Source organism: Salmo trutta, chromosome 22 (assembly GCF_901001165.1).
Source record: "Salmo trutta chromosome 22, fSalTru1.1, whole genome shotgun sequence".
Classification (NCBI taxonomy): Eukaryota; Metazoa; Chordata; class Actinopteri; order Salmoniformes; family Salmonidae; genus Salmo; species Salmo trutta.
This window is the reverse complement of record NC_042978.1, coordinates 15,249,894-15,264,669: the sequence shown is the minus strand read 5'-3', so window position 1 is coordinate 15,264,669 and position 14,776 is coordinate 15,249,894. Positions and strand designations below refer to the sequence as shown.

The 14,776-nt window shown below is 42.9% G+C and overlaps 1 protein-coding gene across 2 annotated transcripts in view; it reads left to right on the top strand.

Annotated features, from left to right (window-relative positions):
- The first annotated feature begins 582 nt into the window (after positions 1 to 582).
- Positions 583 to 14,776, top strand: part of LOC115158193 (phospholipid hydroperoxide glutathione peroxidase-like) — a 32,532-nt gene continuing 18,338 nt past the window's right edge. Inside the window, exon 1 of one of the 2 annotated variants that reach the window (XM_029706835.1) lies at positions 583 to 706. In XM_029706835.1, the coding sequence (XP_029562695.1) occupies positions 686 to 706 (21 nt within the window). In that variant the 5' untranslated portion in view covers positions 583 to 685. Of the gene's footprint in view, positions 707 to 14,076; positions 14,147 to 14,776 lie in introns of those variants that run through there. The other variant, XM_029706836.1, reaches the window with a different exon arrangement.

Sequence of the window (14,776 nt, the reverse complement as noted above, 5' to 3'; positions counted from 1 at the left end):
CCACTGGTCTGGATATCAATCAAGTGTAAACAGATCTGAATGGTCAAACTATTTAAATCATTATACCGGCCTCAACTCCACTGAGTGGTAGCAGCATTAACTTAAAGCAGTAATTGTCATAAAATAAATTCATATTATTTTTAAATAATATCTGTCAAATAATTTGTATACAGCGAGGCACAAGCTAATCTGATCACAATGCAGACACAGTGGACAGATAAGAGACATTCTAATACAATGTGTAGATGTGACAAACCTTGATCAGATAGTTATTGGATCATAATGCTCAGATCATGAAACTCACATGTTAGCATAAGGTGTAAATGAGGCTTATGGGCACTAACCAACTACAGTATTAAGTGTGATTGCGGTATCACTGTTCAATGAGAGAATGGCATTAAAAAGGGAAGAAGGAACCAGAAAGTTTAACAAGCCAGTTGTCTACTGTCCATCTCATACCGACCTCCCTCCCCCCACTAAACAAAGAATGAAGGCTTGTTTAGTAATCAGGAAACAGTCACTGGTTAGGCAAATGTTTTAATAATAGTAAGGCCATTGACGTAAACATTATCCACAACATTTGAATTTTGTCCAAGCCCTTTGCCTATCTCAGTCTGAGCTGCCCACACTACAATACACACTAAAATACACACTACAGTACACACTACAGTACACACTACAGTAGATGGCTCACTTCAGGAAAAAGGTATGTGGACATTTATTTTTTTACAGTTAATCTATCATGATTCAGTATATTGCAGTTTTGCTAAGGTCATTAGATGAACACCTTCAGCCTAATGGCACCCATGGCTTATATTTCTACTTGCTAGTTTTAAAACGTGCTATGCACTCCACCAGTAGAGGTTATCTATTAACTGTGTTCCCCTGTATATTAGCCTAACAACAATTGTGATGTGAAATTTGACACAATCAATGTGAACAACGTCCATTTGTGTATTGTTCCAACGATGTCTGTTTAAAGATAAATTGTACAAATTACAAACCTGTACTAACAAAAAAAGCCCTCGCTTCATCCAAAGAAATGTGAGGCCAGCTGTAGAATAATCCATGAGTAAGCAGCCGTATTGGCTCAGTGGTGGCTGACCCACTGCTCTTTACAAACAGTGCAGTGTAGCTAAAGGAGCAAGAGTAGTATCAGAAGGAACTTTCTCAAATGTACTAAAATCCCCATACATCTGAATTAACAATGTATCGTAGTCATAAGAAATGATTAACAATACAGAGAAACCGGTTAGGAAACAGCCCTAACAGTGCAATCAAGATATTCACACTCACATTGAAATCCTCACTGGACCTGTTGGTGATATATCACCCAGCAGTCTCACTGGGTCTGATGATCTTTACTACCTGTCACAGCAAAGAGTTAAGAGCCCAGTTAAAACACTTAACGTCATCACCGATGTTGAGTAATTCCGTAAAAATGTTAAAGACATGCTCCGGAAAGACATGCTCCGGCGACGACTAAGGCTTTTTTTAACCTCCCGCTTTTGGCTGGATGTACCAATGTGTAGTTTATAGACATGCATAATCTATTAGCAGAATTACTGTCTAACCCCAATTAGCCACGAAATCCCTAGTTTGAAAGCATCTTTCTGGAAGCTGTGCTGGGCCAATTTTGACTCTAAGTATTCAAACCCCACACATACAATTATCTGTAAGGTCCCTCAGTTGACCAGTGAATTTCAAACACAGATTCAACCACAAAGACCAGGGAGGTTATCCATTGCCTCGCAAAGAAGGGCACCTATTGGTAGATGGGTAAAAATGTAAAAAGAAGACATTGAATATCCCTTTGAGCATGTGAAGATATTAATTAAACTTTGGATGGTGTATCAATTCGTCGTCACTACAAAGATTCAGGCATCCTGCCTAACTCAGTTGCTGGAGAGGAAGGAAACCGCTCAGGGATTTCACAATGGTGACTTTGAAACAGTTACAGAGTTTAATGGCTGTGATAGGAGAATACTGAGGATGGATAAACAACATTGTAGATACTCCACAATACTAACCTAATTGACAGAGTGAAAAGGAAGCCTGCACAAAATAAAAATATTCAAAAACATGCATCCTGTTTGCAACAAGGTACTAAAGTAATACTGCAAAAAAGGTGGCAAAGGTATAAACCTTTTGTCCTGAATACAAGGTGTTATGTTTGGGGCAAATACAAAACATTACTAAGTACCACTCTCCATTCAAACATAGTGGTGCCTGCATCATGTGATGGGTATGCTTGTAATCGTTAAGGACTGGAGATGTTTTCAGGATAAAAAAGAAACGGAATGGAGCTAAGTACAGGCAAAATCCTAGAGGAAAACCTGGTTCAATCTGCTTTCCCCCAGACACTGGGAGACAGATTCACCTTCCAGCAGGACAATAGCTTAAAACACAAGGACAAATCTACACTGGAGTTGCTCACCAAGAAAACAGTGAATGTTCCTGAGTGGCCGAGTTACATTTTTGAGTTAAATCTACTTGGCAAAACCTGAAAACGGTTGTAGCAATGATCAACAACCAATTTGACGGAGCTTGAAGAATTTTGAAAATAATGGACAAATGTTGCACAATCCAGGTGTGGAAAGCTCTTAGAAACTTACCCAGGAAGACTCACAGCAGTAATCGCGGCCAAAGATGCTTCTACAATGTATTGACTCGAGGTGTGAATACCTACAGTACCAGGCAAAAGTTTGGACACATCTATTTATTCAAGGGTTTTACTTTATTTTTTACTATTTTCTACATTGTTGAATAATAGGGAAGACATCAACACTATGAAATAACACTTATGGAATCATGTAGTAACCAAAAAAGTGTTAAACAAATCAAAATATATTTTAGATTTGAGATTCTTCAAAGTAGCCACCCTTTGCCTTGATGACAGCTTTGTACACTCTTGGCATCCTCTCAACCAGCTTCACTTGGAATGCTTTTCCAACAGTCGTGAAAGAGTTCCCACATATGCTGAGCACTTGTTGGCTACTTTTCCTTCACTCTGCGGTCTAACTCATCCCAAACCATCTCAGTTGGGTTGAGGTCGGGTGATTGTGGAGGCCAGGTCATCTGATGCAGCACTTCATCGCTCTCCTTCTTGGCCAAATAGCCCTTACACAGCCTGGAGGTGTGCTTTGGGTCACTGTCCTGTTGATTAACAAATGATAGTCCCACTAAGCGCAAACCAGATGGGATGGCGTATCGCTGCAGAATGCTGTGGTAATCATGCTGGTTAAGTGTGCCTTGAATTCTAAATAAATCACAGACAGTGTCACCAGCAAAGTATCATCACACCTCCTCCATGCTTCATGGTGGGAACCACACATGTGGAGATCATCCATTCACCTACTCTGCATCTCACAAAGACATCATGAATATGAGATAGTTCTAAAAACACGTTTTCAGAAAAAAATATATTTAATCCATTTTTAATTCATGCTGTAACAACAAAATGTGGAGTAAGTCAAGGCATATAAATATATAAATACTTTCTGAAGGTACTGTACGTGACATAGTATACAATTTTCAGGGACTACTTTTGGTTGGTGAGTGTTACTTTCAGAACTACTGGCTAAAAAGTATACAAAACTAACAGAGAATCTCTTTAACCGCATTTTAGGCAATAGGTCAATGAGATTGATTTGTACCTGGCCTCTTTTCAATCCAAAGTACGGGCAAAGGCAACTCTAAAATGTGCAGTTTTGTCACACAACACAATGCCACAGATGTCTCAAGTGTTCAATTGGCATGCTGACTGCAGAAATGTCCACCAGAGCTGTTGCCAGAGAATTTCATGTTAATTTCTCTACCATAAGCCACATTTTCATGTTCATTTCTCTACCGTACTGCCAGATTTTTGAGAATTTGGCAGTACATCCAACCAGCCTCACCACCACAGACCACGTGTGTGGCGATGTGTGGGCAAGCAGTTTGCTGATGTCAACGTTGTGAACAGAGTGGCCATTGGCAGCAATGGGGTAATGGTATGGGCAAGCATATGCTACGGACAACGAACACAATTGCATTTTATCGATGGCAATTTGAATGCACAGAGATACTGGGACGAGATCCTGAGGCCCATTGTTGTGTCATTCATCCACCCGCCATCACCTCATGTTTCAGCATGATAATGCACAGCCCCATTTCGCAAGGAACTGTACACAATTCCTGGAAGCTGAAAATGTCCAAGTTCAACCATGACCTGCATACTGAATAGCCTACATAAAGCCAACAAATAAAAACATTGCAGGCTGCAGGTAGAAAATATCTTGATGAAAATAAATATCCTATTAATCACATTGGCTACACATGGCCTGTCACATTGTATCAACTATTAACGTGGTCCAGCCCAATCGTGCTTGCAAACCTTGCAACATAGTATGAAATATTCTGGGCCCTCAGAGTTTCCCCTGCCAGTGAGCTCCGGACTGACAGACACATTATTCATTACAAGATTTAGGGTTTAGTGAATGATTTGACCCGGGTTCGATCCTGGGCTGTATCACAACCGGCCGTGAACGGGAGTCCCATAGGGCGGCACACAGCGTCGTTCAGGTTAGGGGAGGGTTTGGCTGGGGTAGGCCATCATTGTAAATAAGAATTTGTTCTTAACTGACTTGCCTAGTTAAATAAACAAATTAAAATAAAGAACACCCTCTGTTCTGTTCGACCGGTAACTCCTTTTCCACAATATAGCAGGGGGTGTAAAGCCATCACACACTAGTTTTTCCAGCAGCAGACTATGATCGATAATGTCAAAAGCTGCACTGAAGACAGCTCCCACTATCTTTTTAACATCAATTGCTCTCAGCCAATCATTAGTCATTTGTGTAGCTGCTGTAAGTCTTTTAATTTTTTTACTCTAAAATAGCATTCTATCTGGTCAAACACCAAACTTTAGTAAGGGTTGGTAACAGGCTGATTGTTCTGCTATTTGAGCCAGTAAAGGGGGCTTTACTATTCTTGGGTAGCGGAATTACTTTTGCTTCTCTCCAGGCCTGAGGGCACGCACTTTCTAGTAGGCTTGATAAAGATTGCGCCGAAGAGGATGGCTGACGTTTTACCTGCTCCTAACCAACTGTGCTATTTTGTTTGTTTTTTTGCATTGTTTGTAACTTATTTGTTTACTTATTTTGTATATAATGTTGCTGCTACCATCTCTTATGACCGAAATAACTTCTAGACATCAGAACAGCGACTACTCACTGTGAACTGGAAGAAGATTTTTCCTTTAACGAGTCCGACGAGAAGGATAAACTGCTTTCCCGGGAACAGGCCCAAATCCCTGTCATTTGCGTGAAGAAAAGGCGGAGGAAAAGGGGGAGCAGATCGGGCTGCCTTCTGAGAATCCGTAGGCGAGCGAGTAAACTCCCACTGCCATCCGTCCTACTGTCTAACGTGCAATCATTGGAAAATAAAATTGATGACCTACTATTAAGATTATCCGACCAACGGGACATTAAAAACTGTAATATCTTATCTTTCACCGAGTCGTGGCAGAACGACGACACAGATAATATAGAGCTGGTGGGATTTTTCATGCACCGGCAGAACAGAGAAGCTATGTCTGGTAAGACAAAGGTTGGGGGTGTGCGTCTATTTGTCAATAACAGTTGGTGAGCGATGTCTAAAATTAAAGAAGTCTTGAGGTATTGCTGGCCTGAGGTAGAGTGCCTTATGATAAGCTGTAGACCACACTATCTACCAAGATTGTTCTCATCTATATTATTCGTAGCCGTCTATTTGCCACTACAGACCGATGCGGGCACTAACACCACACTCAACCAACTCTTTAAGGCCATAAGCAAACAAGAAAATGCTCATCCAGAAGCGGCGCTTCTAGCGGCCGGGGTCTTAAATGCAGGCAAACTTAAATCAGTTTTACAAAATTTTTACCAGCATGTCACATGTGCAACCAGAGGACCAAAAAAATTCTAGACCACCTTTACTTCACACACAGAGATGCATACAAAGCTCTCCCTCGCCTTCCATTTGGCAAATCTGACCATAATTCTATCCTCCTGATTCCTGCTTACAAGCAAAAACTAAAGCAGGAAGTGCCAGTGACTCACTCAATACGGAAGTGGTCAGACGACGAGGATGCTACGGATGCTACAGCACGAGAGCACCAGCTGTTCTGGATGACTGTGTGATAACACTCTCGGTAGCCGATGTGAGCGAGACCTTTAAACAGGTCAACATTCACAAATCCGTGGGGCCAGATGGATTACCAGGACGTGTACTCAAAGCATGCGTGGACCAACAGGCAAGTGTCTTCACTGACATTTTCAACCTCTCCCTGACCGAGTCTGTAATACCTACATGTTTCAAACAGTCCACCATAGTCCCTGTTCCCAAGGAAGCGAAGGTAATCTGCCTAAATGATTACCGGCCCGTAGAACTCACGTTGGTAGCCATAAAGTTCTTTGAAAGGCTGGTCATGGCTCACATCAACAGCATCCTTCCGGACACCCTAGACCCACTCCAATTCGCATCCCGCCCTAACAAATCCACAGATGACGCAATCTCAATCGCACTCCACACTGCCCTTTTCCACCTGGACAAAAGGAACACCTATGTGAGAATGCTGTTCATTGACTACAGTGCAGCGTTCAACACCATTGTGCCCACGAGCTCATCACTAAGCTAAGGACCCTGGGACTAAACACCTCCCTCTGCAATTGGATCCTGGACTTCCTGACGGGCCACCCCCAGGTGGTAAGGGTAGGCAACAACACGTCTGCCCGCTGATCCTCAACACTGGGTCCCTTCAGGGGTGTGTACATGGTCCCCTCCTGTACTCCCTGTTCACGATGACTGCGTGGCCAAACACGACTCCAACACCCTCATTAAGTTTGCTGACGACACAACTGTGGTAAGCCTGATCACCGACAACAATGAGACAGCCTATAGGGAGGAGGTCAGAGAACTGGCAGTGTGGTGCCAGGACAACAACCTCTCCCTCTACATGAGCAAGACAAAGGAGCTGATCGTGGGCTACAGCAAAAGGCGGGCCGAACAGGCCCCCATTAAAATCGACGGGGCTGTAGTGGAGCGTGTCGAGAGTTTCAAGTTCCTTGGTTCAAACACACCAAGACAATCATGAAGAGGGCACGACAATACCTATTCCCCCTCTGGAGACTAAAAAGATTTGGCATGGGTCCCCAGATCCTCAAAAAGTTCTACAGCTGCACCATCTAGAGCATCCTGACCGGTTGCATCACCACCAGGTATGGCAACTGCTTGGCATCTGACCGTAAGGCGCTACAGAGGGTAGTGCATATGGCCCAGTACATCACTGGGGCCAAGCTTCCTGCCATCCAGGACCTATATAATAGGCAGTGTCAGAGGAAAGCCCATAAAATTGTCAAAGACTCCAGTCACCCAAGTTATAAACTGTTTTCTCTGCTACCGCACGACAAGCGGTACCGGAGCGCCAAGTCTAGGACCAAAAGGCTCCTTAACAGCTTCTACCCCCAAGCCATAAGACTGCTGAACAATTAATCAAATGGCCACCGGACTATTTCCATTGACCCCCCTTTCCCCCCCATTTGTTTTGTACACTGCTGCTATTCGCTGTTTATTATCTATGCATAGTCCCTTCTCCCCTACCTACATGTACAAATTACCTCTAACCTGTACCCCTGCCGCACACTGACTCGGTACCGGTACCCTTTGTATATAGCCTTGTTATTGTTATTTTATTGTGTTACTTTTTAATATTTTTTACTTTAGTTTATTTGGTAAATATTTTCTTAACTCTTCTTGAACTGCACTGTTGGTTAAGGGCTTGTAAGTAAGCATTTCACGTTAAGGTCTACACTTGTTGTACTCGGTGCATGTGACAAATAAAATTTGATTTGAGATTGATAGGAGTGGCAATATCGTCATCTATTATCCTTAGTAATTTTCCATCCAAGTTGTCACACCCCGGTGGTTTGTCATTGTTGATAAGACAGCAATAATTTTCTTCTCTTTGACACTCACTTTACGGAATTCAAAATGACAATGCTTGTCTTTCATAATTTGGTCAGTTATACTTGGATGTGTAGTGTCTGTGTTTGTTGCTAGCATGTCATGCCTAAGTTTGCTAATCTTGCCAATGAAAAAAATATTAAAGTCCGTGGAAGCCGCTGAGGGGAGGACGAGTCATAATATTGGGTGGAACATAGCCAATGGAATGGCATCAAACACATGAAAACCATATGTTTCATGTATTTGATACCATTCCACTCATTCTGCTCAAGCCATTACCACGAGCCTGTTCTCTCCAATTAAGGTGCCACCGACCTCCTTTGTTTAAAGTAGTTGGCAATATCAGTGGGTTTTGGTATGAATGAGCAATCTGATTCAACGAATGATGGTGCTGAGTTTGCGTTTGTTGCCCAAAATGTCATTTAAGGTGCTTTGAAGCTTTTTACTATCATTCTTTATATCATTTATCTTTGTTTCATAGTACAGATTCTTATTTTGGTTGTGCAGCCAAACTTATTTGCCATTTGTTTTGCCTCATCCCTCTCAACCATACAATTTTTCAATTGCTCATCAATCCAAGGGAATTTAAGTTTTTGCAGTAATTTTCTTAATGGGTGCATGCTTATTAGTAACTGTAATAAACAATTTCATAAATGTGTCAAGTGCAGTGTCTGGTTGCTCCTCATTACACACCATAGCCCAGCAAATATTCTTTACATCATCAACATAGGAATCACTACTAAACGTATTGTATGACCTCTTATACACTATATTAGGCCCAACCTTTGGAACTTTGGTTTTCCTAGATACAGTATTGCTACTATATTGTGATCACTACATCTGATGGATTTGGATATTGTTTTAAAGCACACTTCTGCAGCATATGTAAAGATGTGATCAATACATGTTGATTATATAATTCCTGTGATGTTTGTAACTACCCTGGTAGGTTGACTGGTTACAGTTTAAAGCTTTTTCTGTGGGCAGCTTGATGAAAGCCAGTCAATATTGAAATCACCCAGAAAATATACCTTTGTGTCAACATGGGCCAGCATCCATGTGAAACAATTTCGACTCCTTGTAGAGTCCATGCCCAGAATTGAGGCAGTTCTGAGTTTAAAAGGGGGTGTAACTCAATATTAGTATAGTGTTCCTAATGTTTTGTACACTTAGTGCATAGTCTTGTGAGTGTGCATAGAGTCTGTACAAGATGGGGTCAAAGCAGATAATTAAATGGTTACCCGGACAAACTATTTAGCAGTCTTATGGCTATTTAGCAGGTAAAAGCTGTCTCAGAGATGGTTGGTCCGACAGCCAATGGATGCTCTGGTATCGTTTGCCGGATGACTTTGTTGGCTGAAGTCCCGACCATAACCGGGAGTCCCGTAGGGCAGCGCACAATTGGCTCAGCATCCTCCGGGTTAGGGGAGGGTTTGGAGGAGGGGGCATTACTTGGCGCTCTAGCGGCTCCTTGTAGCGGGCCAGGCGCCTGCAGGCTGACTCTGGTCGTCAGTTTAATGGTGTTTCCTCCGACACATTGGTGCGGCTGGCTTCCGGGTTAAGTGGCCAGGGGTTAAGAAGAGCGGTTTGGTGGGTGATGTTTTGAAGGACGCATGACTCGACCTTCGCCTCTCCCGAGCCCTTTGGGGAGTTACAGCGATGAGACAAGATTGTCATTTGACTGCAATTGGATATCACGAAATTGGGGGAGAAAAAGTAGATCCCGGTCCGACCCAAAACTGTTGAGCTGAAGCCCGAGGCCAGGCCTGGTCATCACAGAAATGAAATGAGAAACAGTAGGCTATATTGATTTAAACTGGTATTGAGAACAAAGCTGCGGAGGCAGCAACGGAGTGAGTAGACGAAGAAACAGCCGTTGGGCCTAGAAAAAAGCTTAGAGAGGGAAACTCACCTTAGTTATAATCAACTGAAATATTGGAAAGCAGCTGTAATTGGAGAAAGCACCAGTTTGAAAAAGCATGTACTCAAACGAAGCTTGGTACAGTATCTGTTTTTACCCCACCCAGTAGGTGACAACAATACACAGCAAAACAGCAATACACCTTTTTGGAAGAAGAAGAAATATACATGCATCAAATCAAATATTTTTTTTGTCACATACACGTTTAGCAGATGTTATTGTGAAATATTTGTGTTTCTTGCTAGTAATATCTAACAATTTCACAACAATACACACAATACACACAAATCTAAAGTAAAGGAATGGAATTAAGATTATATAAATATTTGGGTGAGCGATGTCAGAGCGGCATAGACTAAGGTACGGTAGAATAGAATAGAATACAGTGTATACATATGAGATGAGTAATGCAAAATATGTAAACATTATTAGTGGCCAGTGATGATTTCAAGTCTATGTATATTGGGCAGCAGCCTCTATGTGCTAGTGATGGCTATTTAACAGTCTGATGGCCTTGAGATAGAAGCTGTTTTTCAGTCTCTCGGTCCCAGCTTTGATGCACCTGTACTGACCTCGTCTTCTAAATGATTGCAGGGTGAACAGGCAGTGGTTCGGGTGGCTGTTGTCCTTGATGGTCTTTTTGGCCTTCCTGTGACATCGGGTGCTGTAGGTGTCCTGGATGGCATGTAGTTTGCCCCCGGTGATGCGTTGGGTAGACCGCACCACCCTCTGGAGAGCCCTGCGGTTGAGGGCGGTGAAGTTGCCGTACCAGGCGGTGATACAGCCCGACAGGATGTTCTCAATTGTGCATCTGTAAAGGTTTGTGAGGGTTTTAGGTGCCAAGCCAAAATTCTTCAGCCTCCTGAGGTTGAAGAGGCGCTGTTGCGCTTTATTCACCACACTGTCTGTGTGGGTGGACCATTTCAGTTTGTCAGTGATGTGTACGCCGAGGAACTTGAAACTTTCCACCTTCTTCACTGTGGTCCTGTCGATGTGGATAGGGGGGTGCTCCCTCTGCTGTTTCCTGAAGTCCACGATCAGCTCCTTTGTTTTGTTGACGTTGGGTGAGAGGTTATTTTCTTGATACCACACTCCCAGGGGCCTCACCTCCTCCCTGTAGGCTGTCTCGTCATTGGTAATCAGGCCTACTACAGTCGTGGCCAAAGGTTTTGAGAATGACACAAATATACATTTTCACAAAGTCTGCTGCCTCAGTTTGTATGATGGCAATTTGCATATAGTCCAGAATGTTATGAAGAGTGATCAGATGAATTGCAATTAATTGAAAAGTCCCTCTTTGCCATGCAAATGAACTGAATCCCCAAAAAACATTTCCACTGCATTTCAGCCCTGCCACAAAAGGACCAGCTGACATCATGTCAGTGATTCTCTCATTAACACAGGTGTGAGTGTTGATGAGGACAAGGCTGGAGATCACTCTGTCATGCTGATTGAGTTTGAATAACAGACTAGAAGCTTCAAAAGGAGGGTGGTGCTTGGGATCATTGTTCTTCCTCTATCAATCATGGTTACTTGCAAGGAAGCATGTGCCGTCATCATTGCTTTGCACAAAAAGGGCTTCACAGGAAAGGATATTGCTGCCAGTAAGATTGCATCTAAATCAACCATTTATCGGATCATCAAGAACTTCAAGGAAAGCGGTTCAATTGTTGTGAAGAAGTCTTCAGGATGCCCAAGAAAGTCCAGCAAGCGCCAGGACCGTCTCCTAAAGTTGATTCAGCTGCGGGATTGGGGAACCACCAGTACAGAGCTTGCTCAGGAATGGCAGCAGGCAGGTGTGAGTGCATCTGCACGCACAGTGAGGTGAAGACTTTTGGAGGATGGCCTGGTGTCAAGAAGGGCAGCAAAAAAGCCACTTCTCTCCAGGAAAAACATCAGGGACAGACTGATATTCTGCAAAGGGTACGGGGAATGGATTGCTGAGGACTGGGGTAAAGTCATTTTCTCTGATGAATCCCCTTTCTGATTGTTTGGGGCATCCGTAAAAAAGCTTGTCCAGAGAAGACAAGGTGAGCGCTACCATCAGCCCTGTGTCATGCCAACAGTAAAGCATCCTGAGACCATTCATGTGTGGGGTTGCTTCTCAGCCAAGGGAGTGGGCTCACTCACAATTTTGCCTAAGAACACAGCCATGAATAAAGAATGGTACCAACACATCCTCCGAGAGCAACTTCTCCCAACCATCCACGAACAGTTTGGTGACAAACAATGCCTTTTCCAGCATGATGGAGCACCTTGCCATAAGGCAAAAGTGATAACTAAGTGGCTCGGGGAACAAAACATTGATATTTTGGGTCCATGGCCAGGAAACTCCCCAGACCTTTATCCCATTGAGAACTTGTGGTCAATCCTCAAGAGGCAGGTGGGAAAACAAAAACCCACAAATTCTGATGAACTCCAAGCATTGATTATGTAAGAATGGGCTGCCATCAGTCAGGATGTGGCCCAGAAGTTAATTGACAGCATGCCAGGGCGGATTGCAGAGGTCTTGAAAAAGAAGGGTCAACACTGCAAATATTGACTCTTTGCATCAACTTCATGTAATTGTCAATAAAATCTTTTGACACTTATGAAATGCTTGTAACTATACTTCAGTATTCCATAGTAACATCTGACAAAAATATCTGAAGACACTGAAGCAGCAAACTTTGTGGAAATTAATATTTGTGTCATTCCCAAAACTTTTGACCACGACTGTACTGTTGTGTCGTCTGCAAAATTGATGATTGAGTTGGAGGCGTGTGTGGCCACGCAGTCATAGGTGAACAGGGAGTACAGGAGGAGGCTGAGCACGCATCCTTGTGGGGCCCCAGTATTGAGCATCAGCGTAGTGGAGGTGTTGTTTCCTACCTTCACCACCTGGGGGCGGCCCATCAGGAAGTCCAGGACCCAGTTACACAAGGCAGGGTTCAGACCCAGGGCCTCGAGCTTAATGATGAGCTTGGAGGGTACTATGGTGTTGAATGCTGAGCTATAGTCAATGAACAGCATTCTTACATTGGTATTCCTCTTGTCCTGATGGGATAGGGCAGTGTGCAGTCCGATGGCGATTGCATCGTCTGTGGATCTACTTGGGCGGTAAGAACATTTCAGTGGGTCTAGGGTAACAGGTAAGGTAGAGGGGATATGATCTTTGACTAGTGCTACGGGGAGATAGTCATTTAGTTCAGTTACCTTTGCTTACCTTTGCTGTGGGTGGTGTGCGCGCCTCCTGAGTCAGACTAGAAGACCACTCCGAGTACCTCTCCTCCGCCGGCGGCGTTTTGGGTCAGCCTCTGGAATCAGTTCAATTGCCCTGGGGGGTACGAACAAATGATCCGATTTGGGAAAGTCGTATTCCTGGTTGTAATGCTGGTGAGTTACCGCTGCTCTGATATCCAAAAGTTCTTCCGGCTGTATGATATAACACCCAATAAATTATGGGCTAATAATGTAAGAAATAACATAAAAAAACAGAATACTGCAAAGTTTCCTAAGAGCAAGAAGCACGGCAGCCCTGTCTGTCGGCGCCATTTTCGGCACACTGCTTCGAGGTTGGCTCCTTAGCGATTTCAACGCATGCCTCAGCGCTCCGGTATCAAACGCAACATCACTACTAGCAACCTCAGCAACTTTGGTAATTTGACTGCAGTTACACGTTTTGTATGATTCGACAACGCTATAGCCTACTCGGGGTGCGCTCTGTGTCGAGATTGCCTAGGTCTACTGCTGAAATGTGCTGAATCAATTGAGGAACATGATAACGCTCTGAATTTATGAACGGCCTGTTTCGCAAATCACAATGTCATTGGTGATCAAAGTTACTCTATCATTACTAAATATCAGTTTCACTTGCTGTGAAACCTTTACATAGTGGTGCAGAGAATGTTTGTTTTTCTTTTGGAATAACCCTGGGTGCGATTTTTAAGTTATTTCTCAGGATAAATATGATTTATTCCCGGTATTGAAACTTGGTAGATTATCTGGAAAATATTAGCAAAGATTTTTATGACTATCTGTGATATGAATCCCTAGACTACATAAAAAATGGTGGATGCCCTCAATGACACAGCCAATGGTAATACCCACTACAGGCCTCTATCATTCTCTATGTTCACAACCAACAAACCCTTATTTATGTAGCCATGTATTGCTACATCAATCTAGTTGTTACAAAATGTGTCAAATTAATCGTGCCTTGATATTTGGGACATTGGAAGCTGTGGAGTCCTTCTTGTGATGGTATTGTATTTATTAATGATGTATAAAGGACTAATTAGTCATATTCAAAATGAATTTGATATTATAACATTTACCGTTAGCTATCTAATAAAAAACACATGTAGATTATTAGTTTACTGAATTCCAAGTGTGTCTAACTTTGTTGATTGTAGCTATTGTATTGTTGTTGCCTTTTCTTGTTTACAGGGGACTTTATTTCAGCCATGCTACATTAGATTAACTGGGGACACCGGATGTGTCATGAAACCATTACTTCCACCGCCTTTCTGGTTTGTACTGATAACCTGCTATCAGCAAAGCGGCCTAACCTACAGTGCATATTAGCACAATTTAGCACTTTGTGTTTTAGTATGTCATTATACTCTGGATGATGCACTCATACTTTGATGTCTGTGAAAAAGCTATGGAAATATAGGGTATCTGTAACGGCTGTCTTCTGAAATGAACCAAGGTGCAGCAGGTATGTGAATACTCATTTTTTATTACCAAAACAAAAGGAGTAGAGCATCCACAGGAACAACACAAAAGGGTGACACCAGTGACAGTTCTGCAGGCTATAAAAGCAGTGCAAAAAACAACCACCCAAAAACCCCAAAGAAAAACACACACACCTATATAGGACTTCCAATC